The sequence below is a fragment of the Nicotiana tomentosiformis genome, chromosome 8, assembly GCF_000390325.3.
Source record: "Nicotiana tomentosiformis chromosome 8, ASM39032v3, whole genome shotgun sequence".
NCBI lineage: Eukaryota > Viridiplantae > Streptophyta > Magnoliopsida > Solanales > Solanaceae > Nicotiana > Nicotiana tomentosiformis.
The window spans coordinates 137541806-137558624 of NC_090819.1; the positions used below are offsets into that span (position 1 = coordinate 137541806).

Sequence of the window (16819 nt, forward strand, 5' to 3'; positions counted from 1 at the left end):
CAGCTGGGGCAATACCTGCAGATCCACCGGTTGTCCCAGATCAGGACCAAGTTCTAGTTGTTGATGCACTAGCTCAGGAACCACCTGTGCCTATTGTGATTCCAAGACTTCAGGAGGCCCTAGCTCAGATTCTGACAGCGTGTACTGGCCTTGCTCAAGCGGTCTCTATTTCGACGACCGCAACCACTTCTCAGGCCAGGGGAGGGACTTAGACTCCCGTTGCTCGCACACCCGAGCAGGTTATTCAGGGACTTCAGACACTAGAGGTACCACCAGCCTAGCCGGTTGTTGTGTCTCAAGATTATGTGGTTCCTGCTATGCCTGAGGATGATCAGCGTAGGTTGGAAAGGTTTGGGAGACTTCAGCCACCACCTTTCAGTGGCACAGAGAGAGAGGATGCTCAGGACCTTTTGGATAGGTGTCAGAGGATACTCCGTACTGCTGGTATTTTGGAGACTTGTGGGGTCTCATTCACTACCTTTTAGTTTTCTGGGGCTGCACTCAGATGATGGGAGACTTAAGAGAGGCGTAGGCCTATTGGCGCAGCACCCCTTACTTGGCAGCAGTTCTCCGTGGTCCTTTTGGAGAAGTTCGTGCCTCGATCCCGCATAGAGGAGCTGCGCAGATAGTTTGAGCGGCTTCGCCAGGGCGATATGTCTGTGACACAGTATGAGATGCGATTCTTTGAGTTGGCCCGTCATGCTATCTAGTTAATTCCCAAGGACAGAGAGGATCATGAAGTTTATTGATGGCCTCACTTATCAGCTACAATTGCTCATGACCAGGGAGCGGGTTTCGGGTGTTACCTTTGATGAGGTTGTCGACATTGCTCAGCAGATTGAGATTGTTCGCGGTCAGGAGAGGGTTGAACGGGAGGCCAAGAGGCCTCGTGGTCAGGGTGGATTCAGTGGTGCTCCTTTTGGGGGTTAGTTCAAGCACAGTAGAGGTCGTCATTTCAGACAGGCTCAGTCAACTCGGCCATTTCATCGGGGTGCATCATCTGGCCATGGTTCTCAGACTTCTCATCAGAGCCACTCATCACTTAGTGCCCTTCCAATTCAGAGTTCGTCCCGTTCTCCACCTGTTCAGGGCTCTTCCATGCCAGGTTCTTCTACCAGTCATCCCGGTGTTAGAGGTTCCCTTCAATTTCCGCCGCCAGCACCAGGGAGTTATTTTGAGTGTGGGGAGCTTAGGCATATATGGAGATAGTGCCCTCATCGTCATGGGGGTCTATCTCAGCAGAGGAGTCAGCCTCCAACTACAGCACCAGCTACCTCACCACCCGCCCAGTCAACTCGGGGTGGAGGTCAGTCAGCTAGGGGTCGCCCTAGAGGGGGAGGTAGCTCAGGGGCTGGTCAGGCCCATTTCTATGCTCTCCCTGCCAGACCAGATGCTATTGCTTCAAATGCTGTGATTACAGGTATTGTCTCATTTTGTCACAGAGATGCCTCGGTATTATTTTACCCTGGTTCCACGTATTCATATGTTTCCTCGTATTTCACCCATTTTTTGGATATGCCCCATGAGTCCTTAGTTTTATATGTACATGTATCTACTCCTGTGGGTGATACTATTATTGTAGACCGCGTATATCAGTCATGTGTGGTGACTATTGGGGGTCTGGAGACCCTAGTGGATCTATTATTGTTCAGTATGGTTGACTTTGATGTGATATTGGGTATGGATTGGTTATCTCCATGTCATGTTGTTCTAGATTGTCACGCTAAGATGGTGACGTTGGCTATGCCGGGAATTCTGAGTGTTGAGTGGAGCGGTTCGGTTGATTATGTACCAAGTAGGGTAATTTCATATTTGAAGGCTCAGCGCATGGTTGAGAAGGGTTGCCTATCTTATTTGGCTTTTGTGAGGGATGTTAGTACAGAGACTCCTGTCATTGATTCTATTCCGGTGGTACGTGATTTTTCGGATGTGTTTCCTGCAGACCTGTCGGGCATGCCGCCTGATAGGGATATTGACTTTGGTATTGATTTGGTGTTGGGCGCTCAGCCCATTTCTATTCCACCGTATCGTATTGCACCGGCGAAGTTGAAGGAATTGAAAGAACAGCTTCAGGAACTCCTTGATAAGGGGTTTATTCGGTCTAGTGTGTCACCTTGGGGTGCACCGGTTCTATTTGTGAAAAAGAAGGATGGTTCCATGAGAATGTGTGTTGATTACAGGCAGTTGAACAAGGTCACAGTCAATAATAAGTATCCTTTGCCTCGCATTGATGATTTATTCGACCAGCTTCAGGGAGCGAGGGTGTTCTCCAAGATTGATTTGAGGTCCGGTTATCACCAGCTGAAGATTCGTGATTCAGATATTCTTAAAATAGCTTTCAGGACCCGATATGGCCATTATGAGTTCTTGGTGATGTCTTTTGGGCTGACCAATGCCCCAGTAGCGTTCATGCATTTGATGAACAGTGTATTCCAGCCCTATTTGAACTCATTCGTCGTTGTATTCAATGACGACATCCTGGTGTACTCTCGTAGCCAGGAGTAGCACGCTCAGCATTTGAGGGTTGTATTGCAGAGATTGAGGGAGGAGAAGCTTTATGCAAAGTTCTCCAAATGTGAGTTTTGGCTCAGTTCAGTAGCATTCGTGGGGCACGTGGTGTCCAGTGAGGGCATTCAGGTGGATCCGAAGAAGATAGAGGCGGGGCAGAGTTTGCCCAGACCGTCCTTAGCCACAGAGATTAGGAGCTTTCTTGGTTTGGCAGGTTACTACCGTCGCTTTGTGGAGGGATTTTCATCTATTGCATTTCCCTTGACCAAATTGATCCAAAAGGGTGCTCCATTCAGGTGGTCGGATGAGTGTGAGGAGAGCTTTCAGAAGCTCAAGACTGCTTTGTACACAGCTCAAGTGTTAGTTCTACCATCAGCTTCAGGTTCTTACACCGTGCATTGTGATGCCTCGAGAATAGGCATTGGTTGTTTTTTGATGCAGGAGGGTAGGGTGATTGCCTATGCCAAGCGCCAGTTGAAGACCCATAGAAGAACTATCCTATCCATGATCTTGAGTTAGCAGCCATTGTTCACGCCTTAAGATTTGGCGTCATTATTTGTATGGGGTTCATTATGAGATCTATACTGATCACCGGAGTCTACAGTATCTGTTAAAGCAGAATGATCTTAATTTGCGTCAACGGAGATGGCTAGAGCTTCTTAAGGACAATGATATCACTATTTTGTACCATCCGGGGAAGTCCAATGTGGGGGTCGATGCTTTGAGTCGCTGGGTAGAGAGTTTTGGGAGTTTAGCATATCTTCCAACAGTAGAAAGACCTTTGGCATTAGATGTTCAGACCTTAGCAGGCCAGCTTGTCAGATTGGATATTTTGAAGCCTAGTAGGGTATTGGCTTGTGTGGTCTCCAAGTCTTTTCTTTATGACCGTATCAGGGAGCGTCAGTATGATTACCCCCACTTGCTCCTTCTTCAGGACAGGGTTCGGAGAGGTGATGCTAGGGATCTGACTATTGGTGATGACGGCGTGCTGAGAATGTAGGGCCGGATATGTGTTCCTAATGTAGATGGGCTTTGAGAGTTGATTCTTGAGGAGGCCCACAGCTCGCGGTATTCTATCCATCCGGGTGCCGCGAAGATGTACCAGGATTTGAGGCAGCACTATTGGTGGAGGCAGATGAAGAAGGATATAGTTGAGTTTGTGGCTTGGTGTCTCAATTGTCAGCAGGTTAAGTATGAGCATTAGAGACCGGGTGGCTTGCTTCAGACGTTAGAGATCCCAGAGTGGAAGTGGGAGCGGATCACCATGGACTTTGTAGTTGGGCTCCCACGGACTTTGAGAAAGTTCGACGCTATTTGGGTTATTGTGGATCGACTGACCAAGTCCGCGCATTTCATTCCAGTTGGTACTACTTACTCTTCAGAGCGGTTGGCTGAGATTTACATCTGAGAGATCGTTCGTCTGCATGGTGTCCCAGTTTCCATCATTTCAGATAGGGGTACTCAGTTCACATCGCAGTTTTGGAGGGTCGTGCAGCGAGAGTTGGGTACTCAGGTTGAGTTGAGCACAGTTTTTACCCTCAGACCGACAGGCAGTCCGAGTGCACTATTCAGATATTGGAGGACATGTTGCGTGCTTGTGTCATTGACTTTGGGGGTTCATGGGACCAGTTTCTACCACTCGCGGAGTTTGCATATAACAACAGTTATCAGTCGAGTATTCAGATGGATCCGTACGAGGCTTTACATGGGAGGAGGTGTAGATCTCCGGTTGGATGGTTTAAGTCGGTTGAGGCTAGGCTCTTAGGTACAGACTTGGTCCAGGATGCATTAGATAAGGTGAATTAATTCAGGAGCGGCTTCGCACGGCGCAGTCTAGGCAGAAGAGCTACGCGGATAGGAAGGTCTGTGATGTGTCTTTTATGGTTGGGGAGAAGGTTTTGCTGAAGGTATCACCCATGAAGGGTGTTATGAGGTTTGGGAAGAGGGGCAAGTTGAGCCCCCGGTTCATTGGGCCTTTTGAGGTGCTTCAGAGAATAGGGGAGGTAGCTTATAAGCTTGCCTTGCCACCCATCTTGTCGAGTGTGCATCTAGTGTTTCATGTTTACATGCTCCGGAAGTATATTGGAGATCCGTCCCATGTTTTGCATTTCAGCATGGTTCAGTTGGAGGGTGATATGACTTATGATGTGGAGCCGGTGGCTATTTTGGATCGGCAGGTTCGAAGGTTTAAGTCAAAGGATATAGCTTCAGTGAAGGTGCAATGGAGAGGTCAGCCTAAGGAGGAGGCCACCTAAGAGACCGAGCGGGAGATGCGGAGCAGATATCCATGCCTATTTGAGAGTCCAAGTATGTTTCTAGACCCGTTCGAGGACGAACGGATATTTAAGAGAGGGAGGATGTAACGAGCCGGCCGGTCGTTTTGGGAGTTATAGCCCTATTTTCCCCATTTCTACTTCTTTTGTATTATTCAGCTGTATTATGTTATATCGGGTTAGTTGGTTCGGGACCAGAGTGGTTTCAGAGTGAATTGAGACACTTAGTCTCTTAAGTAGAACTTAAGTTAGAAAAGTCAACCGAATATTGACCTTTGTGTAAACGATCTCGGATTTGAAATTTGATGATTCCAATAGCTCTATATGGTGATTTTGGGTTTAGGAACGTGTCCGAAATATTGTTTGGAAGTCCGTAGAGGAATTAGGCTTGAAATGCCGAAAGTTTAATTTTTGAAAAGTTTGACCGGGGGGTTGACTTTTTGATATCGGGGTCAGAATCTGATTCTGAAAATTGGAATACCTCTGTTATGTCATTTATGACTTGTGTGATAAATTTGAGGTCAATCAGAAGTGATTTGATAGGTTCCGGAGTCGTTTGTAGAAATTAGAAAATTCAAAGTTCATTAGGCTTGAATTGGGGTGTAATTCATGGTTTTAGCGTTGTTTGAGCTGATCTGAGGGTTCGACTAAGTCCGTATGATGTTTTAGGACTTGTTGGTATATTTGGTTGAGGTCCCGAGGGGCTCGGATGAGTTTCGAATGGTTAACGGGTTGGATTTTGGACTTGGAACTCTGATGGAATTTTTTTGATGCACCATCTGGTTTCCTTGATCGCGTTTGCGATTGGAGCCTCGCGTTCGCGAAGAGGAACTGGGAGGCTGGCAATATTTGCTCTTCGTGTTCACGAAGGGTGGACTGGGTGTGCATCGCGAACGTGAGAAGTGTTACGTGTTCGCGAAGAAGAGAGGAAGCAGCCGAAGACCCCAACCAATTGGTCTACGCGTTCGCGTAGGGGGTGTCGCGTTCGCATAGTGAGGGGGAAACGAAGCATCGCATTCGCGATGGGTTGAACGCGTTCGCGTAGAAGGCATTGAGGCAGAGGCATTTTGTGCTTCGCGAATGCGAGGGTGATGGCACGTTCGCGAAGGAGGTATTTGGACGGGAGTTATTTTGTGCTTCGCGAACGCGAGGCACTGACCGCGTTCGCGAAGAAGAAAGGTTTGGCCAGTGAGTTTAAGTTCTGAAAATGAGACTTCATCCCATTTTCAGTTTATGGTGATTTGGAGCTCGGAATTGAGGTGATTTTGGGTGATTTTGACAGGAAACAACGGGGTAAGTGTTCTTTACTCAATATTGGTTAAATTATCCGAATCCATGGTTGTTTTTATCATTTAATTGGTGAATTGAGTTGGGGAAATGTGAAAACCCTCTTGGTTTAAATTGAAGATTTGAGGGTCGAGTTGGGGTCGGATTTTTATAAAATTGGTATGGTTAGACTCGTGGTTGAATGGGTTTCCGGATTTTATAACTTTTGTCAAGTTCCGAGACGTGCGATTTTTGAGCTAATTTTCAGAGTTTTATGGAAAATCATTATTATCTTGTAGAATTAATTCCAATGAATTTTATTGACTGAAACGAATTATTTATGACCAGATTCGAGGGATTTGGAGACCAATTCACGAAGAAAGGACATTGCAGAATAAGAATTTCGTGGTTTGAGGTAAGTAACGATTGTAAATCTAGTCCTGAGGGTATGAAACCCCGGATTTCGTATCATTCTACTATTTTGAAGCGATGCACATGCTAGATGACGGGCGTGTGGGCATGCACTGTTAGGGATTTGTGACTTGGTCCGTCCCGTAGCAAGTGTAAAGTTGCATACTTTGTTGAAACCATTCGATTCTTATATGTTTTAGATAGAATTTCTGTAAATTGGGCCGAATGTCATGTTTAAGCCTTGCGCCAATGTTGTTTGGTCCCTTAGGGGCTGTTTCTTACCATCCTCTCATTGTTTTCGATTGAAAATCTATACTCAGTCATGTTTATACTTGTTTACCGCATAACTCAGTATTATGACTCTATTTTGATGAATATAAATGTTTTGGGCCAAATGCCTTGTTTTACTGAGATGCCCGAGTGGCTTGAGAGGTTTATGACTGAGTGAGGCCGAGGGCCTGATTTGTTAGGATGAGTGTAGATCGGGGTTGACCGCCTACAACATACTTTATTATTTTTGCACATGAGTTGTCCGTGCAACACGTGAGTTGTCCGTGTAGATTATAGTGCTTGGGCTGAAGGAGCCCCTCCAGAGTCTGTACACACCCCCAATGAGTGCAGGTAGCTACTAAGTGCGAGTGCCGAGTGCTGAGTGAATGGGAGGCATGAGTGATTGTGAGGTATGCCCGAGTGGCAAGAGTGATTGTGAGGTATTCCCGAGTGGCAGGAGTGACTGTGAGGTTTGCCCGAGGGAGTGATGTTTTGCCCGATGGCTATTTATGATTTCATCATTTTTGCTCACCTTTGCATTGAGCCTTTATTTGAAAAACTGTTGGAAAAATATCTTTAAATGACTTTTACTGGAACCGGATATAAACAAGATGATTTGATTCAAACATTGATTTTTAAAGCATGTTGTACTTTACTGAGATTTCTTGATATGAACGTTATATGCTTTATTGCTCCTCACTACTGCTCAGTCTTTATTTATTGTTGTTACTTACTGAGTTGGCGTATTCATGTTACTCCTTGCACCTTGTGTGCAAATTCAGGTGTAGCTGGATACGGTAGTTGTTATTGAGTGTTCTAGTTGCAGATTTTTCTTTAAGATAGCAAGGTAGTTTTTTGGCGATCACAGCCCCTGCTCTTCTCCCTCTTATCTTCCTCTAGTTGTATTTAGCTATTTTCCCGACTGAGTTAGCCTTGAAATTGTTAGACAGATTGTAGTAGATGCTCATGACTAGTGACACCCCGATGTCAGGATTTTCTTTTCCGCACTTCTGTTTTTCTTTGATTTGAACTTTTTAAATTGAGGTTTTATGTTAAATAACCTTGAAATTTTCTTTGAAATGAAAATATCGGTTTTTTTTGGAAATGAGTCGGCTTGCCTAGTTCCACGATAGGCACCATCACGACAGAGGTTAGTTTGGGTCGTGACACTAGGTATTGAAGATATGGGACTCGGGCAGAGTTAGTGTGTTGATTGCAAGGATTCAAGATAGAACTGTTTCGCCGTCGCAGTCCCTTGGAGTCTTTCCATTTTAACATACTATCAACTCTTATTCGAACATTATTGTATATTCGATCCTTGAGATTGTTGCATGTATTCAGATAGAGTTCGTGACTCAGTATTACTAGTCTTTGGAGGTTGTTTGAATATTTCCGCTATTGGGTTTTGACACTTGTATTAAATTATATATTTAAAAAACAAATGGGCTTGAATTGCTATTATGATCGGCTTACTTAGTCTTAAAGACTAAGTGTCATCACGACGCTTGTGGTGGGATTTTGGGTCGTGACATTACCAGAAGCAAGTGACGGTGTAAAAACTATATAAATTCCCTCATCAGTAATATATATAGCCTCTTGGATTTCTTACTCTTCTTGCTTATATATAGTTCATCAAAGTGCTCTTCTTTCCACCACTCTTTCATCTTTCTAGACTTCTTGTTACGCATTTTCCCCTTCATCTCCTTCTCACACTCTTTCTTGAGAATCTCTGTCTCTTCATAAAATTTACTCATATGTGATGAAATGTCCAAATTGGTTTTCTGGATAACTCTATTGTCTAGAAACCATGTTTCTGCGCAACACGTGCACCACCGTGGTAGCTGGTAAGAGCTTGCATGGAAATCCTACTTTTTTTCTTGGGGCTCTGATAACACTCATGTGTGCATTGATTATTTTCATTAGGAAGTGGTATCTATGTGGCAGGGACGATAAATTATAGAGGGACATAAAGATGCAGGAGCGTCCTGCGGAGATTTGTATGATCTACTTGAACGAGATGATTGGAGGAGAAGTTGAGCTTCCATGGGGCCATAATCACTCTTGCCACTTAAAAATTTATGAAGTCTCAAGTAAATCAAATAAAACTAGCTTCGTGTGTGCCTCACATAGATCTCATGCGTCACACGTGCATCTTCTTTATATTAGTAAAACTTTTCAAAACTCTTATACAATGTCAAATCTATGTATGACAATCTCCGGATACCATGTTGATGTGCAACACGTGCACCACCGTAGTAGCTGGTCAGATCCTGCTTGGAAATTCTACTTTTTTATTGGGGCTCTGATACCACTCACGTGTGCATTAATTTGTTGCAATCGGAGGTGGTATCTATGTAGCTGAGATGATCCTGTGGACAGGGACATAGAGATATAGGAGCGTTCTGCGGATATTTGGACGATCTTCTTGAACGAGATGATTGGAGGAGAAGTTGAGCTTCCATACGGCCACAAGTTTTACCCGCATTGCATCTATAGATGGATATCCATATCTGCTACATGCCCAATCTGTCGCGGCATTATATGAAATAAAGTACTGGATAACTATACTAATCTTTCTAGTTTGTTACAACTGCACGAATATAGCAAAATAAGGTAGCTCAATAAGGGTTACGTTAACACCTTTATAGCTAGGAGATATTCGCTTTTTGTACCTTTTATGTTGTGATATAATAGTATGTTGAGCCATTCTCCAGAAAACAGTTTGCTAGAGAAAATTGAGTCGTGTCTCAACTGACTATCTGCCAATTATAAAATATCATTCTCAACTGCTACTATAAAATTCCTTGATGAAAAAAATAATGACACCACAGAAATCTGTCCTTCATCTTACCAGAAGAAATTGACAGTGTAAAAACTATATCAATTCCCTCATTAGTAATATATTTAGCCTCATGGATTTCTTACTCTTCTTCCTTATGTATAAGTTCATCAAGGTGCTCTTCTTTCCACCACTCTTTCATCTTCCTAGACTTCTTGTTACGTATTTTCCCCTTCATCTCCTTCTCACACTCTTTCTTGAGAATCTCTGTCTCTTCCTCAAATTTACTCATATTTGCTGAAATGTCCAAATTGGTTTTCTGGCTAACTCTACTGTCCGGAAGCCATGTTGCTGCGCAACACATGCACCACCGTGGTAGCTGGTCAGAGCTTGCATGGAAATCCAACTTTTTTCTTGGGGCTCTTATAGTACTCACGTATGCATTGATTATTTGCATTAGAAAGTGGTGTCTATGTGGTGGAGACGATCCAGTAGAGAGGGAAATAGATATGCAAGAGTGTCCTGATGAGATTTGTACCATCTTCTTGAACGAGATGATTGGAGGAGAAGTTGAGCTTCCATAAGGCCACAAGTTTAACCCGCATTGCATCCATAGATGGATCCAGATCTGCTACATGCCCAATCCGTCGCAGCATTATATGAAATAAAGTATTGTATAAGTTTACTAATTTTTTTAATTTGTTACAACTGCACGAATGTATTTGTAAAACAAATAGTACAATAAAAGCTTAATATAAACAATAGCCGTTAGCATTGGATTTTCTTATTAGTATTTCGTCTAAAATTGCATGTAAAATTATAATTATTTACAAATGAAAAGAATGTCAACTTTCAAATAGTTTGGTAGACACATGGAGTTGGCTTGAAAAATCAATACTTAAAAACGTATGAGGTCTCAAGTAAATCAAATAAAACTTGCTATGTGTGCGCCTCACGTGCATTTCGTGTGTCACACGTGAATCTTCTATATATTAGTAAAAACTTTTAGGCAATCTTATACATTGTCAAATCTATGTTCTCCGGATGCCATGTTGTTGTGCAACACGTGCACCACCGTGGTAGCTAGTCAGGTCCTGCGTGGAAATTCTACTTTTTTTATTGGGGCTCTAATAGCACTCACGTGTGCATTTATTTGTTGCATTAGGCGGTGATGTCAATGTAACCGAGATGATCCTCTGGACAGGGACATAGAGATACAGGAGCATTCTGCGAAGATTTGTATGATATGCTTGAACGAGATGATTGGAGGAAAGGTTGAGCTTCCATACGGCTTCAAGTTTCACCCGCATTCTACAGATGGATGTCCAGATCTGCTACATGCCCAATCTGTCGCGGCATTATATGAAATAAAGCACTGTATAAGTGTACTAATTTTTCTAGTTTGTTACAACTGCACGAATGTAGCTAAATAAGGTAGCTTAATCAAAGTTACGTTAACACTTTTATAGCTATGAGATATTCTCTTTGTATACATTTTATGTTGTGATATAATAGTATATTGAGCCATTATCCGTAGAACAGTTTGCTAGAGAAAACCGAGCCATTTCTCAACAAACTATATGCCAATTAGAAAATTTTATTCTCAATTGCTACTACAAAATCCCTTGATTAAGAAACAACAATGACACCACAGAAATCGCTCTTCCATCTTACTAGAAGCAAGTGACAGTGTATGCACCTCTATACCCCAGGGTAGGGGTAAGGTCTGCGTACATATTACCCTCCCCAAACCCCACTAGTGGGATTATATTGGGTTGTTATTGTTGTTGTTGGTTCGAGAAATCAATACTTAAACACTTATAAGCTCTCAAGTAAATCAAATAAAACAAGCATCGTGTGCGCCTCACATGCATATCATGCATCACACATGCATCTTTTGTATATCAGTAAACACTTTTCGAAAATCTTATACAATGTCAAATCTATGTATGACAATCTCCGTATGCTATGTTAATGTGCAAAACGTTCACCACCGTAGTAGCTGGTTAGAGTCTGCGTGAAAATTTTACTTTTTTATTGGGGCTCTAATAGCACTCACGTGCGCATTTATTTGTTGCATTAGGATGTGTTGTCTATTTAGCCAAGATGATCCAGTGGACAGGGAAATAGAGATACAGGAGCATCATGTGGATATTTGTACGATCTACTTGAATGAGATGATTGGAGGAGAAGTTGAGCTTCCATGCGGCCACAGGTTTCACCCGGATTGCATATATAGATGGATGTCTAGATCTGCTACATGCCCAATCTGTCCTGGCTTTATATGAAATAATGTACTGTATAACTGTACTAATTTTTCTAATTTATTACAACTGCACGAATGCAGCTAAATAATGTAGCTTAATCAAGGTTACGTTACCACTTTTATAGCTAGGAGATATTCTCTTTGTGTACCTTTAATGTTGTGATATAATAGTATATTGAGCCATTCTCCGGAGAACAGTTTGCTAGAGAAAACCGAACCGTTTCTTAAATGACTATCTGCCAATTTGAAATTTTCATTCACAACTACTATTACAAAATCCCTTGATCAAAAAACAACAATGACACCACGGAAATCCATCCTCCATGTTACTAGAAGCAAGTGACAGTGTAAAAACTATATCAACCCCTCCTCTGTAATATATATAGCCTCTTGGCTTTCTAACTCTTCTTGCTTATATATAAATTCATCAAGGTGCTCTTCTTTCCACTACTCTTTCATATTACTAGGCTTCTTGTTTCGCATTTCCCCCTTTATGTCCTTCTCATACTCTTTCTTGAGAATCTATGTCTCTTTCTCAAATTTACTCATAGGTGTTGAAATATCATAATTAGTTTTCTGGCTAACTCTACTGTCCGTAATCCATGTTGTTACGCAACACGTGCACCACTATGGTAGCTAGTCAGAGCATGCGTGAAATCCTACTTTTTTCTTGGGGCTCTGATAGCACTCATATATGCATTAATTATTTGCATTAGGAAGTGGTGTCTGTGTGGCGGAGACGATCCAGTAGAGAGGGACATAGAGATGTAGGACCATCCTGCAGAGATTTGTATGATCTGCTTAAACGAGATGATTGGAGGAAAAGTTGAGCTTTCATAGGGCCACAAGTTTCACCCGCATTGTATCAGTAGATGGGTGTCCATATCTGCTACATGCCCATTCTGTCACGGCATTATATGAAATAAAGTACTGTGTAACTACACTATTTTTTCTAGTTTGTTACAACTGCACGAATGTAGCTAAATAATGTAGCTTAATCAAGGTTACGTTAACACTTTTATAGCTATGAGATGTTCTATTTGTGTACCTTTTATGTTGTGATATAATAGTTTGTTGATCCATTCTCCGGAGAATAGTTTTCTAGAGAAAAACGAGTCGTTTCTCTACTGACTATCTGCCAATTAGAACATTTCATTCTCTACTGCTACATACTCAATACGTCGCAGCATTATATGAAATAAAGTATTGTATAAGTTTACTAATTTTTTTAGTTTGTTACAACTGCACGAATGTATGTGTAAAACAAATAGTACAATAAAAGCTTAATATAAACGGTAGCCGCTAGCATTGAATTTTCTTATTATTGTTTCGTCTAAAATTGCATTGACATTTTTAATTTTTTCAAATTAAAAGAATGTCAACTTTCAAATAGTTTGGTAAACACATGGTTGAAGGGATCTTCCAATGGAAAGGACCACAACTTCTTAAAAACACACTTTAAATGTGGAAATTAAATATAGAATTATTTAATTATAAAAGGGATCTGATTTTATGAGAAATCAATACTTAAACACTTATAAGCTCTCATGTAAATCAAATAAAACAAGCTTCGTGTGCGCCTCACATGCATCTCATGCGTCACACATGCATCTTCTATATATCAGTAAAAACTTTTCGAAAATCTTATACAATGTCAAATCTATGTATGACAATCTCTGGATGCCATGTTGATGTGCAAAACGTGCACCACCGTAGTAGCTGGTCAGAACCTACGTAAAAATTTTACTTTTTTATTGGGGCTCTAATAGCACTCACGTGCGCATTTATTTGTTGCATTAGGATGTGTTGTCTATTTAGCCAATATGATCCAGTGGACAGGGAAATAGAGATACAGGAGCATCATGTGGATATTTGTACAATCTACTTGAATGAGATGATTGGAGGAGAAGTTGAGCTTCCATGCGGCCACAGGTTTCACCCGGATTGCATATATAGATGGATGTCTAGATCTGCTACATGCCCAATCTGTCCTTGCTTTATATGAAATAAAGTACTATATAACTGTACTAATTTTTCTAGTTTATTACAACTGCACGAATGTAGCTAAATAATGTAGCTTAATCAAGGTTACGTTACCACTTTTATAGCTAGGAGATATTCTCTTTGTGTACCTTTAATGTTGTGATATAATAGTATATTGAGCCATTCTCCGGAGAACAGTTTGCTAGAGAAAATCGAACCGTTTCTTAAATGACTATCTGCCAATTAGAAAATTTCATTCACAACTACTATTACAAAATCCCTTAATGAAAATACAACAATGACACCACAGAAATCCTTCCTCCATTTTACTAGAAGCAAGTGACAGTGTAAAAACTATATCAACCCATCCCCCGTAATATATATAGCCTCTTGGCTTTCTTACTCTTCTTGCTTATAGATAAGTTCATCAAGGTGCTCTTCTTTCCACCACTCTTTCATATTTCTAGGCTTCTTGTTACGCATTTTCCCATTCATCTCCTTCTCACACTCTTTCTTGAGAATCTATGTCTATTCCTCAAATTTACTCATAGGTGCTGAAATGTCCTAATAGGGTTTCTAGCTAACTCTACTGTCCGTAAGCCATGTTGATGTGCAACACGTGCACCACTGTGGTAGCTAGTCAGAGCATGCGTGGAATCCTACTTTTTTCTTGGGGCTCTAATACCACTCATATGTGCATTGATTATTTGCATTAGGAAAGTAGAGTCTGTGTGGCGGAGACGATCCAGTAGAGAGGGACATAGAGATGCAGGACCGTCCTGCGGAGATTTGTATGATCTGCTTAACGAGATGATTGGAGGAGAAGTTGAGCTTTCATGGGGCCGCAAGTTTCACCCGCATTGCATCTGTAGATGGGTGTCCATATCTGCTACATGCCCAATCTGTCACGGCATTATATGAAATAAAGTACTGTATAACTGCACTATTTTTTCTAGTTTGTTACAACTGCTCGAATGTAGCTAAATAATGTAGCTTAATCAAGGTTACGTTAACACTTTTATAGCTATGAGATGTTCTATTTGTGTACCTTTTATGTTGTGATATAATAGTTTTTTGATCCATTCTCCGGAGAATAGTTTGCTAGAGAAAAACGAGTCGTTTCTTAACTAACTATCTGCCAATTAGAACATTTTATTCTCTACTGCTACATACTCAATACGTCGCAGCATTATATGAAATAAAGTATTGTATAAGTTTACTAATTTTTTTAGTTTGTTACAACTGCACGAATGTATGTGTAAAACAAATAGTACAATAAAAGCTTAATATAAACGGTAGCCGCTAGCATTGAATTTTCTTATTATTGTTTCGTCTAAAATTGCATTGACATTTTTAATTATTTACAAATTAAAAGAATGTCAACTTTCAAATAGTTTGGTAGACACATGGTGGAAGGGATCTCCTCCAATTGGAAAGGACCACAACTTCTTAAAAATACACTTTAAATGTGAAAATTAAATATAGAGTTATTTAATTATAAAAGGGATCTGATTTTATTTTAGTTGGTTCGAGAAATCAATACTTAAAAACTTATAAGCTCTCAAGTAAATCAAATAAAACAAGCTTCGTGTGTGCCTAACATGCATCTCGTGCGTCACACGTGCATCTTCTGTATATTAGTAAAAACTTTTTGAAAATCTTATACAATGTCAAATCTATATATGATAATCTCCGGATACCATGTTGATGTGCAACACGTGCACCACTATAGTAGCTGGTCAGAGCCTGCATGGAAATTTTACCTTTTTATTAAGGCTCTCATAGCACTCAGGTGTTCATTTATTTGTTGCATTAGGAGGTGGTGTCTATGTAGTCGAGATGATCCAGTGGACAGGGACATAGAAATGTAGGAGCGTCATGCACAAATTTATATGATCTGCTTGAACGAAATGAATGGAGGAGAAGTTGAGCTTCCATGCGGCCACAAGTTTCACCCACATTGCATCTATAGATGGATGTCTAGATCTGCTACATGCCCAATCTATCGCAGCATTATATGAAATGAAGTACTGTCTAAGTGTACAAATATTTCTAGTTTTTTACAACTGCACGGATGCAGCTAAATAAGGTAGCTTAATCTAGGTTACGTTAACACTTTTATAGCTATGAGATATTCTCTTTGTGTACATTTTATGTTTTGATATAATAGTATGTTGAGCCATTCTCCGAAGAATAGTTTGCTAGAGAAAGCCGAGCCATTGCTCAACTGACTATCTGCCAATTAGAAAATTTCATTCTCAACTTCTACTATAAAATCCCTTGATGAAAAAAACAACAATGACACCACAGAAATCCCTCCTCCATCTTACCATAAGCAAGTAACAGTGTAAAAACTATAATAATTCCCTCATCAGTAATATATATAGCCTCTTCACTTTCTTACTCTTCTTGCTTATATATAAGTTCATCAAGATGCTCTTCTTTCCACCACTCTTTCATCTTCCTAGACTTCTTGTTATGCATTTTTCCTTCATCTCCTTCTCACGCTCTTTCTTGAGAATCTTTGTCTCTTCTCAAATTTACTCATAGGTGCTGAAATGTCCAAATTGGTTTTCTGGCTAACTCTATTATCCGGAAGCCATGTTGCTGCGCAACACGTGCACCACCATGGTAGCTGGTCAGAGCATGCGTAGAAATCCTACTTTTTTCTTAGGGCTCTGGTAGTACTCAAGTATGCATTGATTATTTGAATTAGGAAGTGGTGTCTATGTGGTGGAGACAATCTAGTAGAGAGGGAAATAGAGATGCAGGAGCATCCTGCCGAGATTGGTACGATCGTCTCGAACGAGATGATTAGAGGAGAAGTTGAGCTTCCTTAGGGCTACAAGTTTCTCCCGCATTTCATCCATAGATGGATCCATATCTTCTACATGCCTAATACGTCGTGGCATTATATGAAACAAAGTACTGTATAAGTTTACTAATTTTTTTAGTTTGATACAACTGCACGAATGTATTTGTAAAATGAATAGTAAAATAAAAGGTTAATATAAAGGGCAGTTGTTAGCATTTGATTTTCTTATTATTGTTTTGTCTAAAATT

General features: G+C 41.0%; 1 protein-coding gene across 1 annotated transcript in view; it reads left to right on the forward strand.

Moving 5' to 3' along the window:
- The window catches only part of LOC138898219 (uncharacterized), a 32160-nt gene extending 28652 nt beyond the window's left edge, over positions 1-3508 (forward strand). Inside the window, exons 4-5 of the mRNA XM_070184265.1 lie at positions 2805-2958; positions 3113-3508. Of these exons, the coding sequence (XP_070040366.1) occupies positions 2805-2958; positions 3113-3508 (550 nt within the window). The remainder of the gene's footprint in view (positions 1-2804; positions 2959-3112) is intronic.
- Positions 3509-16819: the final 13311 nt, after the last annotated feature.